General features: G+C 52.3%; 1 protein-coding gene across 1 annotated transcript; it reads right to left on the minus strand.

Annotated features, from left to right (window-relative positions):
* Positions 1 to 529: 529 nt before the first annotated feature.
* On the minus strand, positions 530 to 17,784 carry MAT1A (methionine adenosyltransferase 1A). Its single transcript, XM_058542776.1, has 9 exons — positions 17,624 to 17,784; positions 13,942 to 14,019; positions 13,014 to 13,136; positions 10,037 to 10,149; positions 9,474 to 9,617; positions 5,011 to 5,229; positions 3,703 to 3,885; positions 3,235 to 3,368; positions 530 to 2,561 (listed from the first exon to the last, which is right to left on the minus strand). The coding sequence occupies exons 1-9, from the start codon at positions 17,715 to 17,717 to the stop codon at positions 2,459 to 2,461; spliced, it is 1,191 nt and encodes a 396-aa protein (XP_058398759.1). The 5' UTR covers positions 17,718 to 17,784; the 3' UTR covers positions 530 to 2,458.
* Between the last annotated feature and the right edge of the window lie 1,602 nt (positions 17,785 to 19,386).

Here is a 19,386-nt window from a genome sequence, read left to right on the forward strand (position 1 = left end):
CTCTGCATTCCAAACCCTTCATCCACTCCCTTCATTTGATTTCCCTCATTCAACCACTCGACCAACACTGCCAGCATGCCCAGCTCAGGCCAGTCATACTGCGACAACACGCAGGATAGGGCAGCAGAATGAGACACAGGTGAGGACGAAGGGCAGCAATGCCTGGGGATGGAGAGAGGACACCTGAAGACAGGCACTCGCCAGCCAGGTGCCCTCCATCACGTCCCTATCCCTCTTTGGGCCTCGGGGTTCCTGCCTGTCATATGGGTTTCCTAGGAATGTCTGCCTTGGTGGAGAGCAGTGCGGAATGAACACAGTAATGCAGCGACTCAGCACAGTCGCTGGCGGACGAGAAAACCATACTCCATGGCGGATGAGCCCCACGTGGACGGCAATGGGGCCCAGGTGGGGACGCTGCGGAGAGGACACGCTTTGCTAGGGGAGGGGGAACCAGGCAATGCTACCTGGAGGGGAGGTTTCTGGGTTTGCAGACAAGAACAGCATAGAGTAGTTGCTCCTTGGGTTTTTATTCACTGTCGTAGCCAGAAATGTTAACAAATCAAGGCTCTAGTTTCATATTAACAATGTTGACAAAAAAAACATCTTGTTTATTTAGGGGGTGGGGAAAGTATAAAATTCTGAATTTTCACTTCAAATACGGCCTGAGTAAGAGGAACTCAGGCCCCTGCAGACCTGTGCCTCCCTCTCCTGAGAGGAACTAAGACTGCTGGGTAACCAGGAGCCCCCCACAGAGACCAGAGCTTCCCATGAGCACTGAGTTATGGTCACTCGGCTTCTCTCTCTGCCCTGAAGAGCTGCCTTTCCCCTAATGGAAAGAGAAAGCCTCGAGCCCAGACACAGGCTGTCTGCTCCCCAGGTGGGGCTGCCTGTCCCCACCAGAACCAGCACTGTGTACCCAGAAAGAAGCCCAGTGCCCACTGTTCTCCTGGGGCCCATGGAGCCCCCACTCGAGCCTGTGGTCCAGGGAACCGGGGAGAGGGGACAGATGCGGCTGTCAGAGGCCCAGCTGAGGACAGCTGGGGCAGGTGTGCGGGCCATGGATGGAAAAGGAGGCCACTCAGGCCCCTCAGACACAGACCTGCCCCCCAGAAGCCACCTGGCAAATGCAGAAATCTCCTCACGACACCTTGTCCACCACTAGGAGTTAAGCCCTGCCACTTGGGTCACTATTTAACCTTAGTTATTTGGGCCCTAGGACTGGCACCTCTGGAAGGGGGGTCTGAGGGCTCATTCGCTTACTCCAACAGCACTCAGACTGCAGGGGGCACAAAGGTGGACAAAGAGAGAGAAAGACTTGAAGACTCCAGTCCCTTGTTTAAGGGACTGGCTTCTGGTGCTAGAACAAGCTGCTTCTCCAGCTCCAGGAAGCCCAGACGGGACTGGACTGCATTTGGACCACTGACCACAGAGGTCTATAAATCCAAGCCCTGCATGTCCCTGAGAGGTCAGGGGCTGGGATTATATGGTTGCTTCTTAATTCCAAACTCCAGCCCAGTCCCATGGGCCAGGATACCCAGCTCACCCTGAAGTGTCTTCTGAGAAAAAAGAGGCACGAGAAACAGTCCTTTGCAGATCACTGCCCAGGACTCACCACGAGCAACCTCAGGCCTTCAGAACAGAGGGCACAGCCTCACCTCACTCTGCTTCATCATTGCTCGGGTCTGTTCTGGCACAAGATGGGGCTGGGGAGGGGTGCACGGGCTCCCGAGGCAAAGCTCCTGGACTCACGTCTAGGCTCTGACACACGAGGCCGTGGGACCTTGTGAAAGTTCCCTAGATGATCTGTGCCTCGGTTTTCCCATTTATAAATGGGATAACACAAGGTGTTGCCTCATTGTGTTGCACTGAAGAAAAAATGAGATCAGATTAGCTCAGCCCCTGCACAGTGTAGACGCTCAGGTGACATCAGCCCATCCTTATCCCTACAAAAGCCCAGGCTGGGAGGGCCTGTGTGGAGGCCCTCGCTCAGGAGCTGGCCAGACTGAAGGGAAGGCCGGGCACACCCAGGCCCACACGGAGCCTCGAGGTCTCTGAGATGCACTAACCTAGCACACGCCAGGGGAGGAAGGAGCTGGTCAGGAGCCAGGCTGTGGGGATAGGTGAGTGAGGGGATTTACTCCTGACAGTGGTGGTTTTTCCACTAAATGAACATTGCCTTGGTCTAAGGGAGAGGCAGGGGAACATCATGACTATCGTCACGAGGAGATCTGACCCTCAGCACCAGGAAGACCCCTGCCTCCTGCCGTTCGTGATGATGACAGGATACAGCTAAATCCGAGGGGCCTAGCTGTGCCGGGGAGGGGCCTGGGGGTAAGGCACTCCCTGGGTGGCAGTCAGGGCCCAGGGTCTGGGAGATCTGAGAGTCGGGATCCTGGAGAATAGGAATGATGGCCACCCAGAGGCCTCCGGGGCGAGGCCAGGGCCAGCTCCACCAGCTCTAAAACACAAGCTTCTTGGGAACTTCCCACAGGAACTCGCTCCTTCCGAAATGGCCGTAGCAGGCTGTCCTCTGGTAGATGGGCCTCTTCAGATCCAACTCCCTGCACGTTCGGCAGAAGACAGGGTCATCTTACATGGAAAAGCAGCAGCATTTCTTCCTCTGAATTCCACCACAGGAGTAATTAACAGGCTACTACAGTCTTGTGTGGAGTGTCACCACTCACAGAGCGACTTCCCACATATTTCCTGTCTACGCCACACCACATCTTACGAGGTGACTGTCACGGGCCTTAGGAAGCAGGTTCAGAGGTTCAGGGACAGCCCAATCCCACAGACGCGCCCAGAACCAGGGTGTGAACTTGGTCCTTGCTGTGCCGTTCTCCTCTCCACTCCTCTGACCAGGCCCGGGCCAACATCAACACAGCCATGCCCGAGAGAGCAGGGATGGCACGAGAAACGAGAGCAGAGGGGCCGGGCTGGCCGACTCAATGTTCAGGCATTCCGCCTTATAATTATTTTTATAATAATTATAAAAGGTCCCCCAACCTGTTCAAAGATGGCCCACTGGAGTTGGTATCTGCTGGGAGAGCCTCCTTTAACCTAAAAACCAGACACGCTGCCTTTGGGGTGTGCACTGTGCTGGGCTGAGAGCTTGAAGACCCTCTCCTTCTGGGAGGCTGGAAATCCTTCTTTCTGATTCCCTTTCAATTGAGCTGGGCCTCTGGGTGAGGGGGAAGGAAGGTCCCACCTAACAGCAGTGGGACGGCACTTTACCTGACAATGACACCAGGCCGAAGGTCAAAGTTGTTATTCACCACATCCAGCAGCTCCCTCTCTGTCTTCTCAGAGGTTCCATAGGTGAAGATGGAAATAGACAGTGGCTCAGCCACACTAATGGCATAGGAAACCTTCCGGAAGAGACCAGGGTCAGAGACAGCAGCCTCCGTGCAGGGGTCCCTCCTCACAGAAACCTCGATGTCCTCAGGAAGGGGCAGCTGGAACCACACATCTCTTGCCCAACATGCTCCCCACCTTGTCTGCCTAGACTCCGTGCCACCTTCATGGCAGGCAGTCGTGTCCCTGCCCCGCCCCTGAAGACTTTTGTTTTCCCTCTCCCAGCTGTTCAGGTCACTGGCCACAGCGCCCAACACAACACACAGTCACATCCTTTGGCAAAGTGTGTGCCCTTCCCCCAGGCCGGTGCACCCTTACTTGGGGCAGAGTTGGCAGTGTCCGACCCACCTGCACGAGCACTCTCCGGCAGAGCCCAGCTTTCACCAGGGACTTGGCCACCCAGCGGGCAGCGTAAGCCGCCGAGCGGTCCACCTTGGTGTAGTCCTTCCCGGAGAAGGCCCCACCACCATGCGCTCCCCAGCCGCCATAGGTGTCCACGATAATCTTACGGCCAGTGACGCCAGCATCCCCCTGCAGAGGGAGAGGGAGGAGATGAGAACCAGAGCCCCAGATGGCTGGAGGAGGGGCAGCTGGAGTACTGTGATGGCCGCTGGACTACAACTTGTAAAGGGTGCCCTGAAGCTGCGTGGGGGTGTTTCCCAAAGGCCCCATGGCTAGGAGTCAGCCAGAAACCCTGGGCTCTAATCACAGTTCAGTCCCTGACCAGCTACAGAAGTTGGATGACGTGTCAGAGCCTCATCAAAAGTGTAAAAGATGGGCCGCTGGGGTCGCAGCCACTCCTCATGCCTCTGTGTCATGAGTTGATCGCAATGGAGAAATCCAACTGCAGGAGGAAACTGGGCTGCAAGAAGTACACATGGGCTGTGGCCCAGCTGGTGCCGTCCGGCAGACGTCACGGTGCCGTTTCCTCAGGTGTCTGCTCTGCGCACCACCCATCAATAAAGTTGTTGGGGGGGTGCTCTATGTTAAATGATTTGAGGAAAGTGCATATTGTATCCCCTCTTAGAGACGCACAATTCACAGCAGTATGTTGAGGTTTTGGGAAGTCCTGTAGGAAAAAACAACAAGCTTTCTTTCACCCCGTGTTTCTGCACTACATGCGGACAAAGGACCCGTTATGGGGGCTGCGCTTCGTGGCAACACACCCACTGCTGAGGCCCCCAGGCAGTGGTCGGCAGCCTCTCAGAGGTGCTCTGCCCATCTCCATGTCCTCATTCCTGTGGTGGAGGAGGAAGGGGGCAGCTGGTGTCCTCACCTAAAACACTGCCCCGCCTCGGCGCCCACCAGAGTGGATGGTAACCTGCGGCGGAGGTCTGGTGAGCCCCGCTGGGGGAAGGTCAGTCATCTGCAGTGAGAGTTAGCACAGTCGCAGGAGCAGCAGCAGCTGGGGCAAGTGTGAGGTGTCTGGAGTGAGAGGGCCAGGCGGCACTCCGTGGAGGATCCTGGGGACATGTCCCCAGTCCTTCGTGTGCTGATGGATACACAGCAGGCCCCACAGAGAGTGAGCTCACTTTTGCCCAGGCCCAGGCCTGGCTGCGTCACACAAAGCTACCTCCTGCAGTCCTTGTGCTCAGGGAGGTGAGCAAGCCCGGTAACAAAGACGAATCAGGGCCTCATTCAGAGACGAGGGCGCACCTGGGGACCTCCGATGACAAACCGCCCGCTGGGCTGCAGGTGGTAAACGGTGTCCTCATCCAGGTACTTGGCAGGCACCACGGCCCTGATCACCTGCTCCTTCAGGGCCCTGCGCATGTCCTCCAGCAGGATGCCCTCGTCATGCTGCACAGAGATGACGATGGTGTGGACACGCACAGGGATGACGGCGCCGTTGTCCTGTACGTACTGAACTGTCACCTGTCGGTCAGAAGGGCAGGTGGAGACAGTATGGGGCCCTGTCCCGAGCTGAGGACACGTCGCTGCCAGGCACAGATACCCAGGAGGCAGGCAGGGCTCCCAGGAGCCAAGGGGGCCCTCCATCCTCAAAGGACCTTCAGGAAATTTAATCTAACACATCCTGGTATTTGGATAATTGCCCAGAGTTATGGGATGACTGGGAACGAGGCATAGGCTATTCCCACCTGTGACCACGATTAGTGCCACCTGGAGCCTCAGCTTTGCTAGAATTTCCTCTCTGTGACCCACTAGGTTCCTCTCCTTCTATCTCAGAGGGTTCTGCGTGACAACAAATATCCCCCTGGCCAAAGCCCTCTCTTGATCCCCCATAGCCCAGGGCCAGGGCAGCCCAGGCCCCTACCAAGGAACACAGGGGTCGACAGGCCACACATCAGCTGCTCCAGCCCCAGGGGAGGAGCTCTGGAAGCCTACGGGGCTGGCAGACTCGCCTGCTGTGGGGACCGAGTGAGAGTGACTCCGGCCAGGGCGGCTGAGATGGATGGAGCTGTGAGCTCTCGATCGCCAGCCTCTGGGTGTTTTGGCAAAAGAAAGGAAAAGCAGAGAGCACCAGAGGGAAGGAAGCTGCCTCAGGGGCCTTGCAGGTCAGACCACAGGCACAGATCTAATACTCATTTCCACCATGAGGGTCACTCCTGGGTCCATTCGATGCATTATCAACTCATATCTAAGCAAGATGCATTATCATCTCCACTTTACAAATGAGACAACAGGCCTACAAGAAGCCAAATAACTTGCCTGAAGTCACACGCCAGTCAGTGAAAAGCCAAGGAACCCAACCCTACTCTGCCCGACCCGGGAGCTCATGTCACCCCACGGCGCACAGGCAGAATCACCGCCACCTGTCCCGTCCTGACATATCAGTGCACAACAGAGCCCGAGGCCACAGCCTGCTCTGACTGGTCCTGAAGGAGCCCGGGCGCCCTGGGCTCACAGAGCGAGAGGGAAGAGACGGTGAGGATGGAGGATGAGGCTGGGAAAGAAACCGGCACTGACAGCACGAACTGCACGCTGGAAACCAGCCGAAAAGCTCTGAGAAGCTGTCACTAGCCCTGTTGTAAAGACACCTTGATCAAGATCACACAGCTAGAAAAGCTGGACTCTGACCTGGAGTCGTCTGGCCTGGTAGCTGGGGCTCTGCCCAGCAGAAGGCTGTCACCCAAGACCCTGAGGAATATGCTAGAACCACAGGCCCACTGCTACCCAAAGCATGTGGACCCACAAAAGCAATGCCCAGAGGGGCTATGGGGTGTGGGGCCATGGGGTGTGGGGCCTGCAGGAGTGCAGCTATGCCAGCTGGCCTGGGAGGGACACTGGCCAGCAGGCACAGCACTGCTCCCTGCCCCAGGCCCTCAACAGGACCAATGGGCAGCAAAAAGTACCTCCCTGGGGCTGTGCCTACAGCAAAACCTCTGCCTGCCCAAGGCCCTTCAGATGTCCATCAACACTTGACTTGCTTCAAACTCCTGCCCTGTGTCCTGCCTGGTCTGAAGAGCAATAGGGTGGGGTCCATAAGAAAGAAGAGAAAGAACCCTACCCACACGATGCCTGATCCTAGTGAGACAGGCGGATGGACACCACCATCTGTGAACTGAGAGCAACCCTTCACTGCCGGACTGTGCATACGGGCCCTGTGAGAGGGAGCTGGAGTCAGGGCGGAGGGGTCCCAGGAGGGGAGGCCCTATGCCAGCTCTAGGACCAGATCTGCTACATGCAGCCTCAGGAGAAGGCTCACATCCTAAGGAGCCGCTGAGGCCCGCCTCCACTGCCCCCTGCTCCCCAGAGTTCCCACTCTGCTGCAAACCCCCAGCAGTGTCCTTGTGGAACCACAGAACTGTGGCAGAGCAAAGGGCCCCAGGCATCGCTCTTATCTCATCATGTCAGCAAGAGGTGGGGAAAAGATACACCATGGAAAACACAACTCTGACCAGGTACAAAAATAGCCATCCATACAGCCACTCAATTCTCAGTATCAGCAGCAAGAATTTGTTCAGGTGGAAAGATTCAAACTGTTCACAGCCAACACTCTGCTTAGATGATGAAAATCCTTTACCAACAGGGCATAGAGAAGAAGGCCTAGAAATTGCTTCTGCTACAGTGCTCCTCACAGCAAGGCAGCCTCACGAGGGGCCCAGGGAGAGCTCGTCAGCAGACCCACACCCGCGCCCTCTCCAGCGCCAGCTGGCTCAGGGCCCATCTGCGGCAGGGTAGTGAGGCAGACTTTGGTATCCAAAATCCCATTTTTAAGAGAATTCAGTATATCCTCACAGGAAGGAAAACCCTGCAAGAGCCTATCCCCACCACTCCTCTCATCCCCGCCGCTATCTAGACTTGGAAACCTTCTATTACTGAGCAAGACGAAGGAGGCCTTTCCCATGTCAGCTGGTCTGACAGGTGGAGCCTCCAGTCCTCACTCGCACACACGGTCACTCCACTGACTTCCCCCCGTCCCTGTCCTAGGGTTTCCTTTTCTGTGACGCTCCCCCTACTTCTCATCACAGCATAGCTCATCTACAGGACGGGGCAGGGAAGCCAACAGCTGCAGGCCCCTTTCTTTTGGTATCATCACAAACTTCATATTTTAGCTCTCATGCTCCACAACCTCAAAGAACACTTGAGGAATGCTGGCAATTCCACTTCCCACCTTGGGGGTCATGTGGATAACATGAAAAGTCCCAAGGAAGAGTACCCCGTAGGCCACAAGCACACTTCCTTGCCCCAGGTACAGCCAGTAGGCAACCTCTGCCCTGTGTGGCCTTACCTCAGAGTGAGGAGGAGGCACCTCTGCGCAGCTGCAGTAGCAGCACTATGTGAGCTACAAAACCATGTGCCCCAAATTCCAAGCACAGTGGCAAGAGAAGGCCCCGTCTGGTGGTGGCCAGGGAGACCACGAGGAGGTGGGAACTCGGCGGGCCACTGATGGATGGGTAGGAGGAACCAGAGAAAGATTCCGAGTAAGGGTGTGCTCCTTACACCTGGGAGCACAGGTGTAAAGTGCTAAAAAACAAGGGGAACATGAGAGAAATCACAGGGATTGACACAGACGGGGGAAGGGAGGCAGAGGCAGGTGAAGGAGGAAAATAAGAGCCTTTGAATGTCAGAATAACAAGCAGGGTTTCCCCCACAGGAAGCAGAAAGTTGTAGAAGATTCTGAGCAGATATTAGGAAATTAAAAGTGAAGCTCAAGAGGGATTTCTGGCGTTTCTGGGCAGGCAGAACCCCAGGAGGGCACGGCACTGATCCCCGCCCAGCCTGGGAAACCGGCTGGAGCAGAAGGGATGCTCTGCAGGACAAACGTGGAGCACAGGCAGAGTGGAGACAGGAGGGCACCTGGCGGGACTGGGGAGGAGCTGGCACTCTGCTGCACTCCCTCCCGCTGAGGACGAGGCAACAGTGTGGCTGCACACAGCGTGCCCCAGAGCACATTTGTTTAGGATGAGTGAGAAACGGGGCTGGTGATTCAGAGAGACCTGCAGGTGGAAGATGTGGAAGCCCTGAGTGTGCGGAGGTGGAAACTGGATCCACAAGCACGGCAGAAGGGGAAGAAGCTGCTGGAGTGTGGAAGAGGAGCCAGGGGAGACAGCCCTGGGGAAAGGGGCCCTTGGGGTTAACCAGGGCAGCACGTGGAGAGCAAAGGTGGAGGAGGCCCCCCACGCGTGCTGACACTTGATCACTGCTGGCCTTCAAATGGAGACGGATGTCAACATGGAGGGAGCAGAGGTCAGGGCACAGAGGGGACAGAGGGTCAGAATCAGCAAAGGTAAAGCCTTTTTACGAGAAACAGAGAGAAATGGCCGCAGAGAGATGCAGACAGGACCTGTTCACACTATTCAGGCCTCGCTGGAGGTGGAGACCTGTGTCTGTGGACAGGCAGTGACCGAACCTCTGACACAGTTAAGAAGTAAGTTGTGCAGAACTGGGGAATTGCATTACCAGAGTCAACATACGCTAAGAAGGCAAAAGAAATCTAGAACTGTTGTTTCCACTTTTCTGTATTTTTGAAATTTTTCATAATAAAATGTGAGGGGGAGAAAACATCTATTTCAAATAAATAGTTCTTTTCAAAATCAACAATTCTGAATGCCCAGACTGAACACCCAATCTTCACAATGACAAGAAGCGCAAGGATCTGGAGGTGCTCCCAGTGTGTGTCCAGAGCTCCACGGGAGGTGGAGGAGGAGGCTCACCTGAGTCTTAGAGTCCGGCCTCAGCCAGGGGAGGACCCCAGAGCGCCGGAGCTCCGCCATCCGGGCGTTGAGTCTGTGAGCGAGGATGATGGTGAGGGGCATGCACTCTTCTGTCTCATCGGTGGCGTAGCCGAACATCAAACCCTTTGGGAGGAGAGAGCCCGAGAGCAACACCGCTCTAGACATCAGGACAACTTCTTTCAAATCTAAAACTTCATGGCACTCCAACGTGAATCAGGTGCTTCGTGTGTGCCACATGTGCACCCGTCACTGTGGAGGGGAAGACGTGGGCCCTGACCCTAACGCTCTGGGAGGGGGAGACAAGCCCCAATCGGGCGTCAGTGACCACAGCTTTCCACAACCCAGCCATGCCCTCGAGTCACTGCCCTGAAGCAGAGGTGTCCATCCCTCTCCAGGCATGTACCTCCCCGGCGCTCCTGCTAGGATGAGGGGTCTACCCCACGTAGGATTAACCTATTACTCATGAACTTCCCTACCTAGCTCCTCAACACAGGTCGGAGTCAAGGCCGAGACAGACTATCCCACACTCACTGCTCAGCTACCTGGTCTCCAGCACCAACGTCCTCTTCATTTCTGTCTAGATGGACACACTGAGCAATATCCGGGGACTGCTGCTCCAAAGCCACCAGCACATTGCAGGTCTTGAAGTCAAAGCCTAGGCAGACAGGAGGGCAGGCCCCAGTGGGGACACGTGTCAGCAGAGGGCTGCGAGCTTCCTGGTGGACTGCTCAGTTCCTAACATGGCACGTAGCTTCAGGCTGGGTGGGTTCTAACTAGCTGGGATCTGTCTGGGCCCAGAGCCAAGGCTCAGAACGGGTAAGGCCATGTATCTTCCCATACCATCATGTGGAACTCTTTAGTCAAAGAAAAGCCGCCACAGTGCATTTTTCTATACTAAATTATACCTTGCTTAAAAATTCATATCCTACACAGAACTGCAGTGTAAAACCCAGACAACAGCCACAGCTGCTCTGAGTGAAGAGCTGGCAGGTGCCTCACGGCCCTGCCCCTCAGCATCTCCCAGGGGCACCTCCCAAAGTCAGTGTACTGGGTGAAAACCAAGGGCCCTTCCAACACCGCCACCTAGGAGCCCAGGTGTGTGCCTGCGCCAAGTATTCACAGACTGAACGAAGAGTGCACACAAACTCCCCGGAGAGATGCCCAGGGCCAGAGTCCTTGGATCCCGAGATGTGCACAGGGCCTGGAACAAGACAGAAGAGCCACACCTCTGAGGCCGAGGCCCCATCTGCCTGTCTCCCAGCTCACACACAGGTGGAGCGGGTCCTTCCCAGGCAGGCACAGCAGGCAGGGCTGTCAGGAGGTCTTGGCTGGCAGCAGCCCAGCCGAGGGAGCCGCAGGAAGGAACTGCTGTGCACAGATGGCTTGTTCTTCTCCCTGTGAGTCCTCACAGCCCTGCTGGACGCAGCTGCGGGGACTGCATGAATGAGGAGCAAAACACGTAGGCTCCCACCACCAGGTCACGAATTAGTGACAAGCTCACTGTCACCCTCTTTCCAATCTATTCCCCTACCCATGCTGCCAGAATGGGCTTACAAAACAAACAAATCCAGATCAAATCTATCGTTGATGTACATGCTTCAGTGGGCACCTACTGCCAAAGGAAGTAAGACTAAAACTCCTCAGTTTCACCCCACACCTCCCAGCTGAACTTCAGCCAACATGAACTGGGGTTTAGCCTTAAAACACGGCAGACTTTCCCACCTCCACTAGGACCCTCTGCCTAGAATGCTCCTCCCTTCCCCACACACCCATATCTGACAAGCTCTCCGGTAACGTCCGCAGACCCGCTGCAGCTCATCATTGCACGCTGTCCATCGACTCACCGCGGGCACCTCCCCTCACATCATTTAATGCCAGGCAGTGCCCCCAGTCCAGGAGCACCAGATCACCTCTGTCCTTTGCAGCCTCCTGTTCCCAGTGAATGTTTTTGAATGCACAAACCAACGAACAACCTTTAGAGAGCTGCCAAGGACTCACCAACTGTGCATTAAACACTCTTCATTTTACCTAATCACTCACTGTCTAAATAATGAATCTTCTCAGCAATGAAAATCAACCAAGGGCTCCAAGTGACCTGGAAGACGGACTTGAGGAGACTAAGGGCTTGGGAAGGGCAGCGGGCCCAGCAGCATTGTAGCACAGGGCAGTGAGGAGCGGTGAGCCCGAGGCCCGGCTGCTGCGGCCTTTGCACTGCGTGGGGCGCCATCTGGGGCAGACACGCCGACAGTCTGGCACCATGTGCCAACAGCAGGGCTGGGCTCTCACGGCTCCCTCTCTAGGGGGCATTATCTCCTAGGAAATTTCCCTGCCGCCTAACACAGAACAAGGCTTGCTCCTGAATAAAGTCTAAACGTACGTCACCAAGCCGACTCTCCTGGCAGAACAGGTAAAGGCCCTGCATGGTAACGGGTCAGGAAGCTGCTGCTCTGGGATGAGGGTTTCCTCTAGAAATACTCCATGTGCCGACTGGGAGAATTACCACGTACTCACTGTTCTCTTCCCAGTGATTCTTGATATACCTCCAAAACTTCCATGTGCTCAGCTGAGTCCTCTGGGTGAGTCAGAAGGCGGCTGCCCGGAGCTCCTGTGTGTCTGTGCCTCACGCAGCAAGACACTCTCTCACTTACAAAGGTGTGGGGCATCATCCCCGCCTGCCCTGATCCACAAAGATGCCACAAGTCTCCCGGAAAAACCAGGAAGTGGAATGTCAGCGTACACAAGCCCTCAGCATCTGGCCTCACGTCCTTCGATGCCCCTCCAGGCTGAGCCGCTTGCTGGCCTGCCTGGTCTCAGATGGTGGAATCTGCTTCAGGGCCCTCAGTTCTTTGCAGCTCTCGTCCCTGCCTGATCACGGAGCTCCTCCTCAAGCCCTGCCAGGGCCCGTGCCCTTTCCCAGGGTGTTACACTCCCACACTCCTGGCCCTGGAGCTCACCTGGGCCAGCCTATCTCCTTCACCTGCTATCAGGACCAGCTCTGGACCAAGTCCTCTTTTTCTTTGTCTGAATGGGAAGCAGCATAGTTCAGCAGAAAGCACAGGAGTCCCAAACAGGGCAGCCACTGAATGACTGTGTCACCTTATACACACCATTGACATCTCTAAGCCTCGACTCCCTCATCTGCATCAGAAATACAGCAGACCTCCTCAATCAGTTAGAGACCAGCACCAGCATCTGGCAGATAACACGCGCCAAGCAGAGGGCAGCCCCTTTTACTCAGTGCTTCTTTCTCTTCCAAAGATCCAAGAAGGCAGGACCTTAAACAAGACCAAAGTCAACAACCAATGGTCACGGGCTGGTTCAACTGGGCACCATCACGTAGGCTGCCATACTGTTGCCAGAGATTTTGACCTGTGGACCCTCACAGGCCAGTCTAAGAATGTTTTTCCTCCTGGTGCTATTTGCACTTCCAGAAGACCGAGAGCCTCAGATCTGACTCAGCGTGTGGGGCTCCCTCAGCAGAGACCAACAGGTACTTCAGATGCAGGGCCCTGCCCTCACCCTTGGCAGAGTCGTCATAGCCAATGTGCTTGATGGTGTCCCTCACCACCTGCTGGTAGTCCACCATGGCCACGGAGCTGATCTCCCCACACAGTAGCACCATGCCCGTCTTACACACCGTCTCTGCAAGGGAAGGAGGAAAGTCAGTGGCCATGTGCCAGCAGACACCTAGACCTCTCACAGTGCTGATAAAGAGACCCACACAGAAGCTTACAAGGAACGGACTTTAGAAAGAAAATAATAAGGCTAATAAAAAGAGTAAATCCCAGCACGGTTGCTAACCATCTGCAAATGCTGCCTGAAGAACTAGCTTTGGAAAGAATTGGTCACACCTGAGCTTCCACACCCAGCACTTACTGTTTGTGCGGTCTTGAACAACTTACTTAGCCTAAGTCTGTTTTCTCAACTGCTAGATGAAGATAAGAAGACTGCTGTGTGGATTGAAGTGAGACAATGGTGGTCTGCAGATATCAGAAAGAATGCAGTCGACATAGGTGAGGCCTCTCCCACCCCCTTATTGCTAACTCCACATGGGTTTTAGGGAGTGGGATCCTGAGCAAAGGACCAAGGCAGGCCAACCTTCTCTCCAGCTATTTACAAACACCTCAGGGTGAATGCCTTCAGAGGGGCATGGTCCCTGTGTGCTCAAGACAGGGGCTAGGGTGGCCCTGGAGAGGGAAGGATTGGTCTGCGCAGCAGACAGGACAGGATACCGACTGTGAGGAGACTGCGGCTCTGGTCTCCATGCTGGGCACACTTGCCCTGTGACCTCGGTCAAGGCCCTGATTCGGCTGCACCCATGATGCCCCTCAGTAAAGTGAGAGGGCTAGACCTAACCACCTCTGGGCCCTCCAGGCTTCAACACAGGCAAAGGCTTCAAGCTCAGCCCACTCAGGTCTCCAGCAGGAAAGAAGGGGGCATGTCTTACCGCAGGCCACCTTGGCATTGGGGTCCTGCTTGAGGTGGGCATCCAGCACTGCGTCACTGATCTGGTCACAGATCTTATCTGGACATGAATGAACAGGTATTAAGAATCACAGAAATATTAGCTATAACATACTGAAATGTTAAAATAATTAGATATTTTGTCAGTTTACATATGAAATCTACCTAAGGGGACACTTTTTTTAAAATATAAGAAATTAGAAAATTTTGCCATTTTATTTCTTCCCACTTCTGTCTAATTTTAGATGATGTATATTATATAAACTCATAGAGTTCCCTAAAAAAAAGAAATATATTCCAACACCAGTTCTAAGTGTCTACAGCAATTCGCACACACACACACAAAACATACATACTCTTCTAACTAAAAAGTCTCTCACTCCTCAACAAATTTCCTTTAATCCTAATGTCTAGAAAAGTCCTAGAAATAAAAGTTAAAACAGCTAATAACGTCAGTAAGATTAGGTGCCAAGATGTAAAATCAGACGGGACAAACAACGCACTGCACCACAGGTTCCACAGGATGCAAGGCACCGTGTGTGGAGCACCATGCCCAACGCCGTGACTCCACCCGTAAGAACTCTATGACAGAACCTCTGCATGTCATTGCTGTTTTGCAGAACATTTCCATAAGCAGCTCTCAGATCCTCCCCATGGCCACTCAGCCACCTGAAGGCCGGACGTTCTATGAGTCATTTTCCCTCCTCAGTCATGGTGGGACGGCAAGAGCTCAACATGAGCTGGCACTGGATCGTACTCTTCGGCTATTTGCCTTGAATGTTGTACATGGTTGAGCATGCAGAGCACCAAATGGCACCGTGGACAAATTCACTCTTGCTTTTGTATGTGAACTGTAAACTGTCAATGTCCACAAATTCAGAAACAAAAGTGATCTACTGACACATACTACATCTTGTTTGGTGTTCAAAATACTCACAGAGTCTGCTCTTAATAGATTAATGAGCTTTTTCCAGCTTTATCGAGATATAATTGGTCTACGAAAAATCTGCATATAATTAATATATACAATTTGGTGAGTTTGGACATATGTATACATTCCTGTTACTATTACCACAATCAAGGTAATACACACATCCATCACCTCCGAAAGTGTCTTTGTGTCCCTTATATTTTTTAAGTTTTTAAATTAAGAATCCAGACCCAGAATCAAGCAGTTCTGCTCTCAAAGCGTATATTAGGTTCTATAATGAAAAATGTTAATCTGCCATTAAAGGTGAATTCTCTAATCTTTCCTTCAGAAATGGCTACTAAACATATGTTTGTGTTTTCCGATCTGTCCTCCCCACAGTGGCAGATCCCGGCTGTAAACCTACGTTTGTCTGAGTCCAGAGCCTCTGCACACCCACCCACGACAGCCTTTGCGGCTCAAATATCCACTCTGGGCCAAGCCATCAGGACTCCCAGGACACGCTGACTGTGGAGGACTCTGCTTGTTTCAAGGACGTGGGGCACATGTTCCCAGTGCACACAGGGAAACGGGATGAAGGATATGAGGAATAAAGCTGGAGTGGAGCAAGGGTATTAGGATAGCTCCACAGACTGAGATAATGCCTAAGGAGGCCCTTTCTGAACTGTTTCTGTAGGCTTTCAAAATTTCTATCAATATCACTTAGTAGCCTTAAGATAGCCAAAAGCTGGTTTTCTTGGAAGTTGAAAAAGCAGCATTAACTTTATCTCTCTGGTGGAGAGGAATTCAGCACTGGAACAACAAGCAGAAAGTCACCAAGCCTTAGAAGAAAGTCAAAGGGGATCAGACAGACTGAGGGTCTGCCATCAATAGACACAACCACCACCTGATTGGCTGGAATTTTCACTCTCTGTCCATTGAATACATTGCTGTGTGAATGATGGGACCGCTGGCCACCACGTGCCAAAGCACCACTTCCTGCAGGTGGAGCAAATCCTACATATATGGCCTTCTCCTAACCCATATATGATCTTCATAAGCCAGGGAGCTGTCCAGAATGTGTCAGACATAGCAATGGATCTGATTACAAGTACTGTAAACCTAGAAACTTTATCTATAAAGTTATGCACAATGAAAGAGGCTATTTACATTGAAATGAGTTAAGTCACACATAAAACTCAGTTTAATCCAAGGCATCTCAACAGCGGCACTATGGACATTTGGGGCCAGAAAATTCTTCGTTGCAAGGGGATGGTCTTGTGCATTCAGGATGTTTAGGTGCATGCCTGGCCTCTATCCACTAAATGCCAGTATCACATTCCCTCCCCACATAGTTGTGACAACAAAAAATGTTTCCAGACATTACAAAATGCCCTTGGGGAAAAGGGGCAAAATCGCCCCCAGCTGAGAATCACTGGCTAAAGCATATGGAAGGAGTGGCATTGATATGTCTAAAGCTGAGTTACAAGGTTTGCAAGTTAAATCTCTTTGAGAAAGAACAAGGATGAGAAAGATGGAAAACAAGGTAGACTTGGTGATAAGTTACCAAAAACTTCAAATACCCAAATGAATTTTGAAGAAGTAGTTAAATACATAAATCAGTATGTCTAGCGCCCAGGGTTCTCCTTGCAACAGTGGCTTTCAAAGTGTGGTTCGCACACCAGCAGCATCAGCATCTCCCGGGAATTTATTAAAAATGTAAATTCTTGAGCCTCACCCAAGACCTACTACATCAGAAACTCTGGGGGTGGGGCCCAGCATTCTGCATTTTAACAAGCCTGCTGGGTGATGCTGACACTCCCTGAAGTTTGAGAACCTCTGTCCTAGAACTCTGTCCTCGAGGCTCTGATCACGGTCTTCGTTGTCACCACAGAGGCCTCTCTCATTTCCCCATTTCTCAAGTCCACCTACCTTTCAGGGACCAAAACAATGCTTGACTTTCCTTGCTCTTCAGGAAGTCACCTGCACTCCTCTGAGATCATGTATCTGAGATTTCCAGGAGCAGAGACCTATCTCAGCGCCTACTAGGATGCGCTGCACCCATTTCTAACCTGCATGTGCTTTACGCGTAGGACTTAGGGACCCACGGTCTGCAGGGCACATTCTCTGTTGACTTGAGTTGCTCATTGACAATAGAGTAAAGCTTTACTCAAAAACATATATACATAAAGTTTATATCTGACAGTGCATTTTGTACATATAAGATGTTTAGCTAGCCAACCGCGCACTCTCTGTCGCAGCCCCACCACACTGAGAGGCTGGTGCCGGGCAGCGGCAGGGACCTTTGGCCTCATTCCCTTACAGTTTATTATTTGCATATTGAGTGACTGTTTTACAAAACTACAAATCAATAGAATAAAAAATACTTCATATTGTTCCTCCAGAGATCCCTTATAATAACTAACACAAATTGCTTTTAAGACCTCTAGTTGAGGGTGGCCCAGTGGCACAGTGGTTAAGTGTGCACGCTCCACTTCGGCAGCCCGGGGTTAGCAGGTTCGGATCCCAGGCATGCACTGACGCACCGCTTGTCCAGCCATGCTCTGGCGGCGAACCATATAAAGTGGAGGAAGATGGGCATGGATGTTAGCCCAGGGCCAGTCTTCCTCAGCAAAAAGAGGAGGATTGGCAATGGGTGTTAGCTCAGGGCTGGTCTTCCTCACAAAAAAAAAAAAGACCTCTAGTAAAAGTGACTCCCTCAATACAGGCTGCCATCGGTCCAGGACAACCTACTTACCTGGGTGTCCCTCTCCTACAGACTCTGATGTGAACATGAAGGCTCCTTCTGCATTTAGAGAATGGTCACACAAGCCATCCACCGGTCCATTCATCTTTTCACACTTCTCCACTCTGCTTCTTCAAGGTAACAATTTTAATGCTGTCACTTTGCCTGACTTTTCTTTCTTTAAACCCAACAGGCTTGCCTTTGGCAGAGCCACTGGGATCACTTCTGCCTAACTGCCTGTGAGCACTCGAAAGTAAGGTGAGGATGGGTGAGAAGGGAGGAAGTGAACATGAATGTGTCACTCCCTCCAACTGGTCAGAGCTTGCTCCTGAGTGACTCCTATATATGGACAAGTGAAAGTGCCTGAATAATCATGTGAGCAAGTTGGAGGAGTCCATTTCCTGGGAGGGGAGTCTTCTTACCTTGAGGAATTTCAGTCCTTAGCTCTGATTTCCCAAGCCCTAAGCATCTGGTCAATGTATGGTAAAGAAGGCTATATAGACTCTGCAGAACTGAAGCTCCTCTGGGACTCTGCTTCAGCTCTGCAGCTACTCTCCATATTGTTCCAAGGTTAACATCCCACATTGGTGGGGGAGGGGACTGTGGCTACTCAGGAATAATAACAGGCGGCAAGAACTCTTTCCCAGAGAGACGGTTTGGGCTAAGATTGCAGCACAGGCAGCGTTGGCTGTTGGTGCTCCCACGCCTCCCCCTCACCTCGTCTGGACTGGGCTCATCCCCTTCTTCTACCTTCTCAGAGCAAGAGCAGCACCTGTATTCTGAGTCAGCTTGGATATTACACAACAGATTCACTTTAGAGGAAAAGATTTTGAGTCCACATTTTTCTGCGAATAGAAATCACCTAAACTGTCAACTTCTCCAAGATGCTGGCAGTCACATTAACAAGCAAGACGTTAAAAACGTATCTGGACACGTTACAAAGAACGTTTTTTGGAAATGGACTCTTAAGAGACAGATTTATTCCAAGGAAATTATGAGTCCAGTTTACCAAGCTTCCAGATGATCAGGTAAACATCTACATATTCAGTCCTACACACTTGATAAAGATCCTGCTCACGTAACTCCTCCGTTATTTTTGCTTTGACCAAGAAGAGAAGTAGACAGGATTATATCATTAACCAATTCATGCTCTAAATGACAGCATCTCTCACTTTAGTCTCACCTCCTCTCAGATTTAGCTGCATCCTCAGGCCCCAGGAACAACAGGGAATTGAGATCACAGAGAATGAGAATGGATGGAGAAACTGGTTCCCACTAGAATGCAAGAAAAAGTAATCCACCAAAACTTCGTGCATCAAAGACTGAACTGTGGGAAGCAAAACGTAGGATGCAATAGCCCCAGCTAACACTTCTGCTGACCAAATCCCTGCTGTACTGATAGTCTGAGCCTGTAAATGAGTATTTTCTGGTGCTCCAAATCTCATGTTTTGTCATCTGGTCAGCAGTGGCAGCACTATCTCTCCAGGGAATTAAAACTATATTGAAGTGACATTTAACATACACTTGTTTACTCAGAGGCATTTAACAAAGAGAGACCTGGAATGCTCAGGCACAACACTGCTGAAAGTTCAGAGAAGAAAAGGCCACTGGGAAGGGATGGAAAAATGAGGAATCAAATAGGGACTTTACATGACGTAGCCTTGTCCTTGTCAGCACACAGGAATCCTCCTGTTTGCACTTAAAATATTTCAACATCGCTGTCCCTTTGTAAATTTCTTCTGGGTACACTGGCTTCTAACCTGGAGGCAATATGA

Source organism: Diceros bicornis, chromosome 6, assembly GCF_020826845.1.
Source record: "Diceros bicornis minor isolate mBicDic1 chromosome 6, mDicBic1.mat.cur, whole genome shotgun sequence".
Lineage (NCBI taxonomy): Eukaryota > Metazoa > Chordata > Mammalia > Perissodactyla > Rhinocerotidae > Diceros > Diceros bicornis.

Bases quoted from the DNA above. Each gene is read 5' to 3' on its own strand.
- MAT1A (XM_058542776.1), bottom strand. From the start codon at position 17,717: ATGAATGGACCGGTGGATGGCTTGTGTGACCATTCTCTAAATGCAGAA. The intron at 14,020-17,623 runs GTAAGTAGGTTG...ATTCATGTCCAG, and splicing joins TGTAGGAGAGGGACACCCAG to ATAAGATCTGTGACCAGATC. The intron at 9,618-10,036 runs GTAGCTGAGCAG...CTCCTCCCAAAG, and splicing joins ACGTTGGTGCTGGAGACCAG to GGTTTGATGTTCGGCTACGC.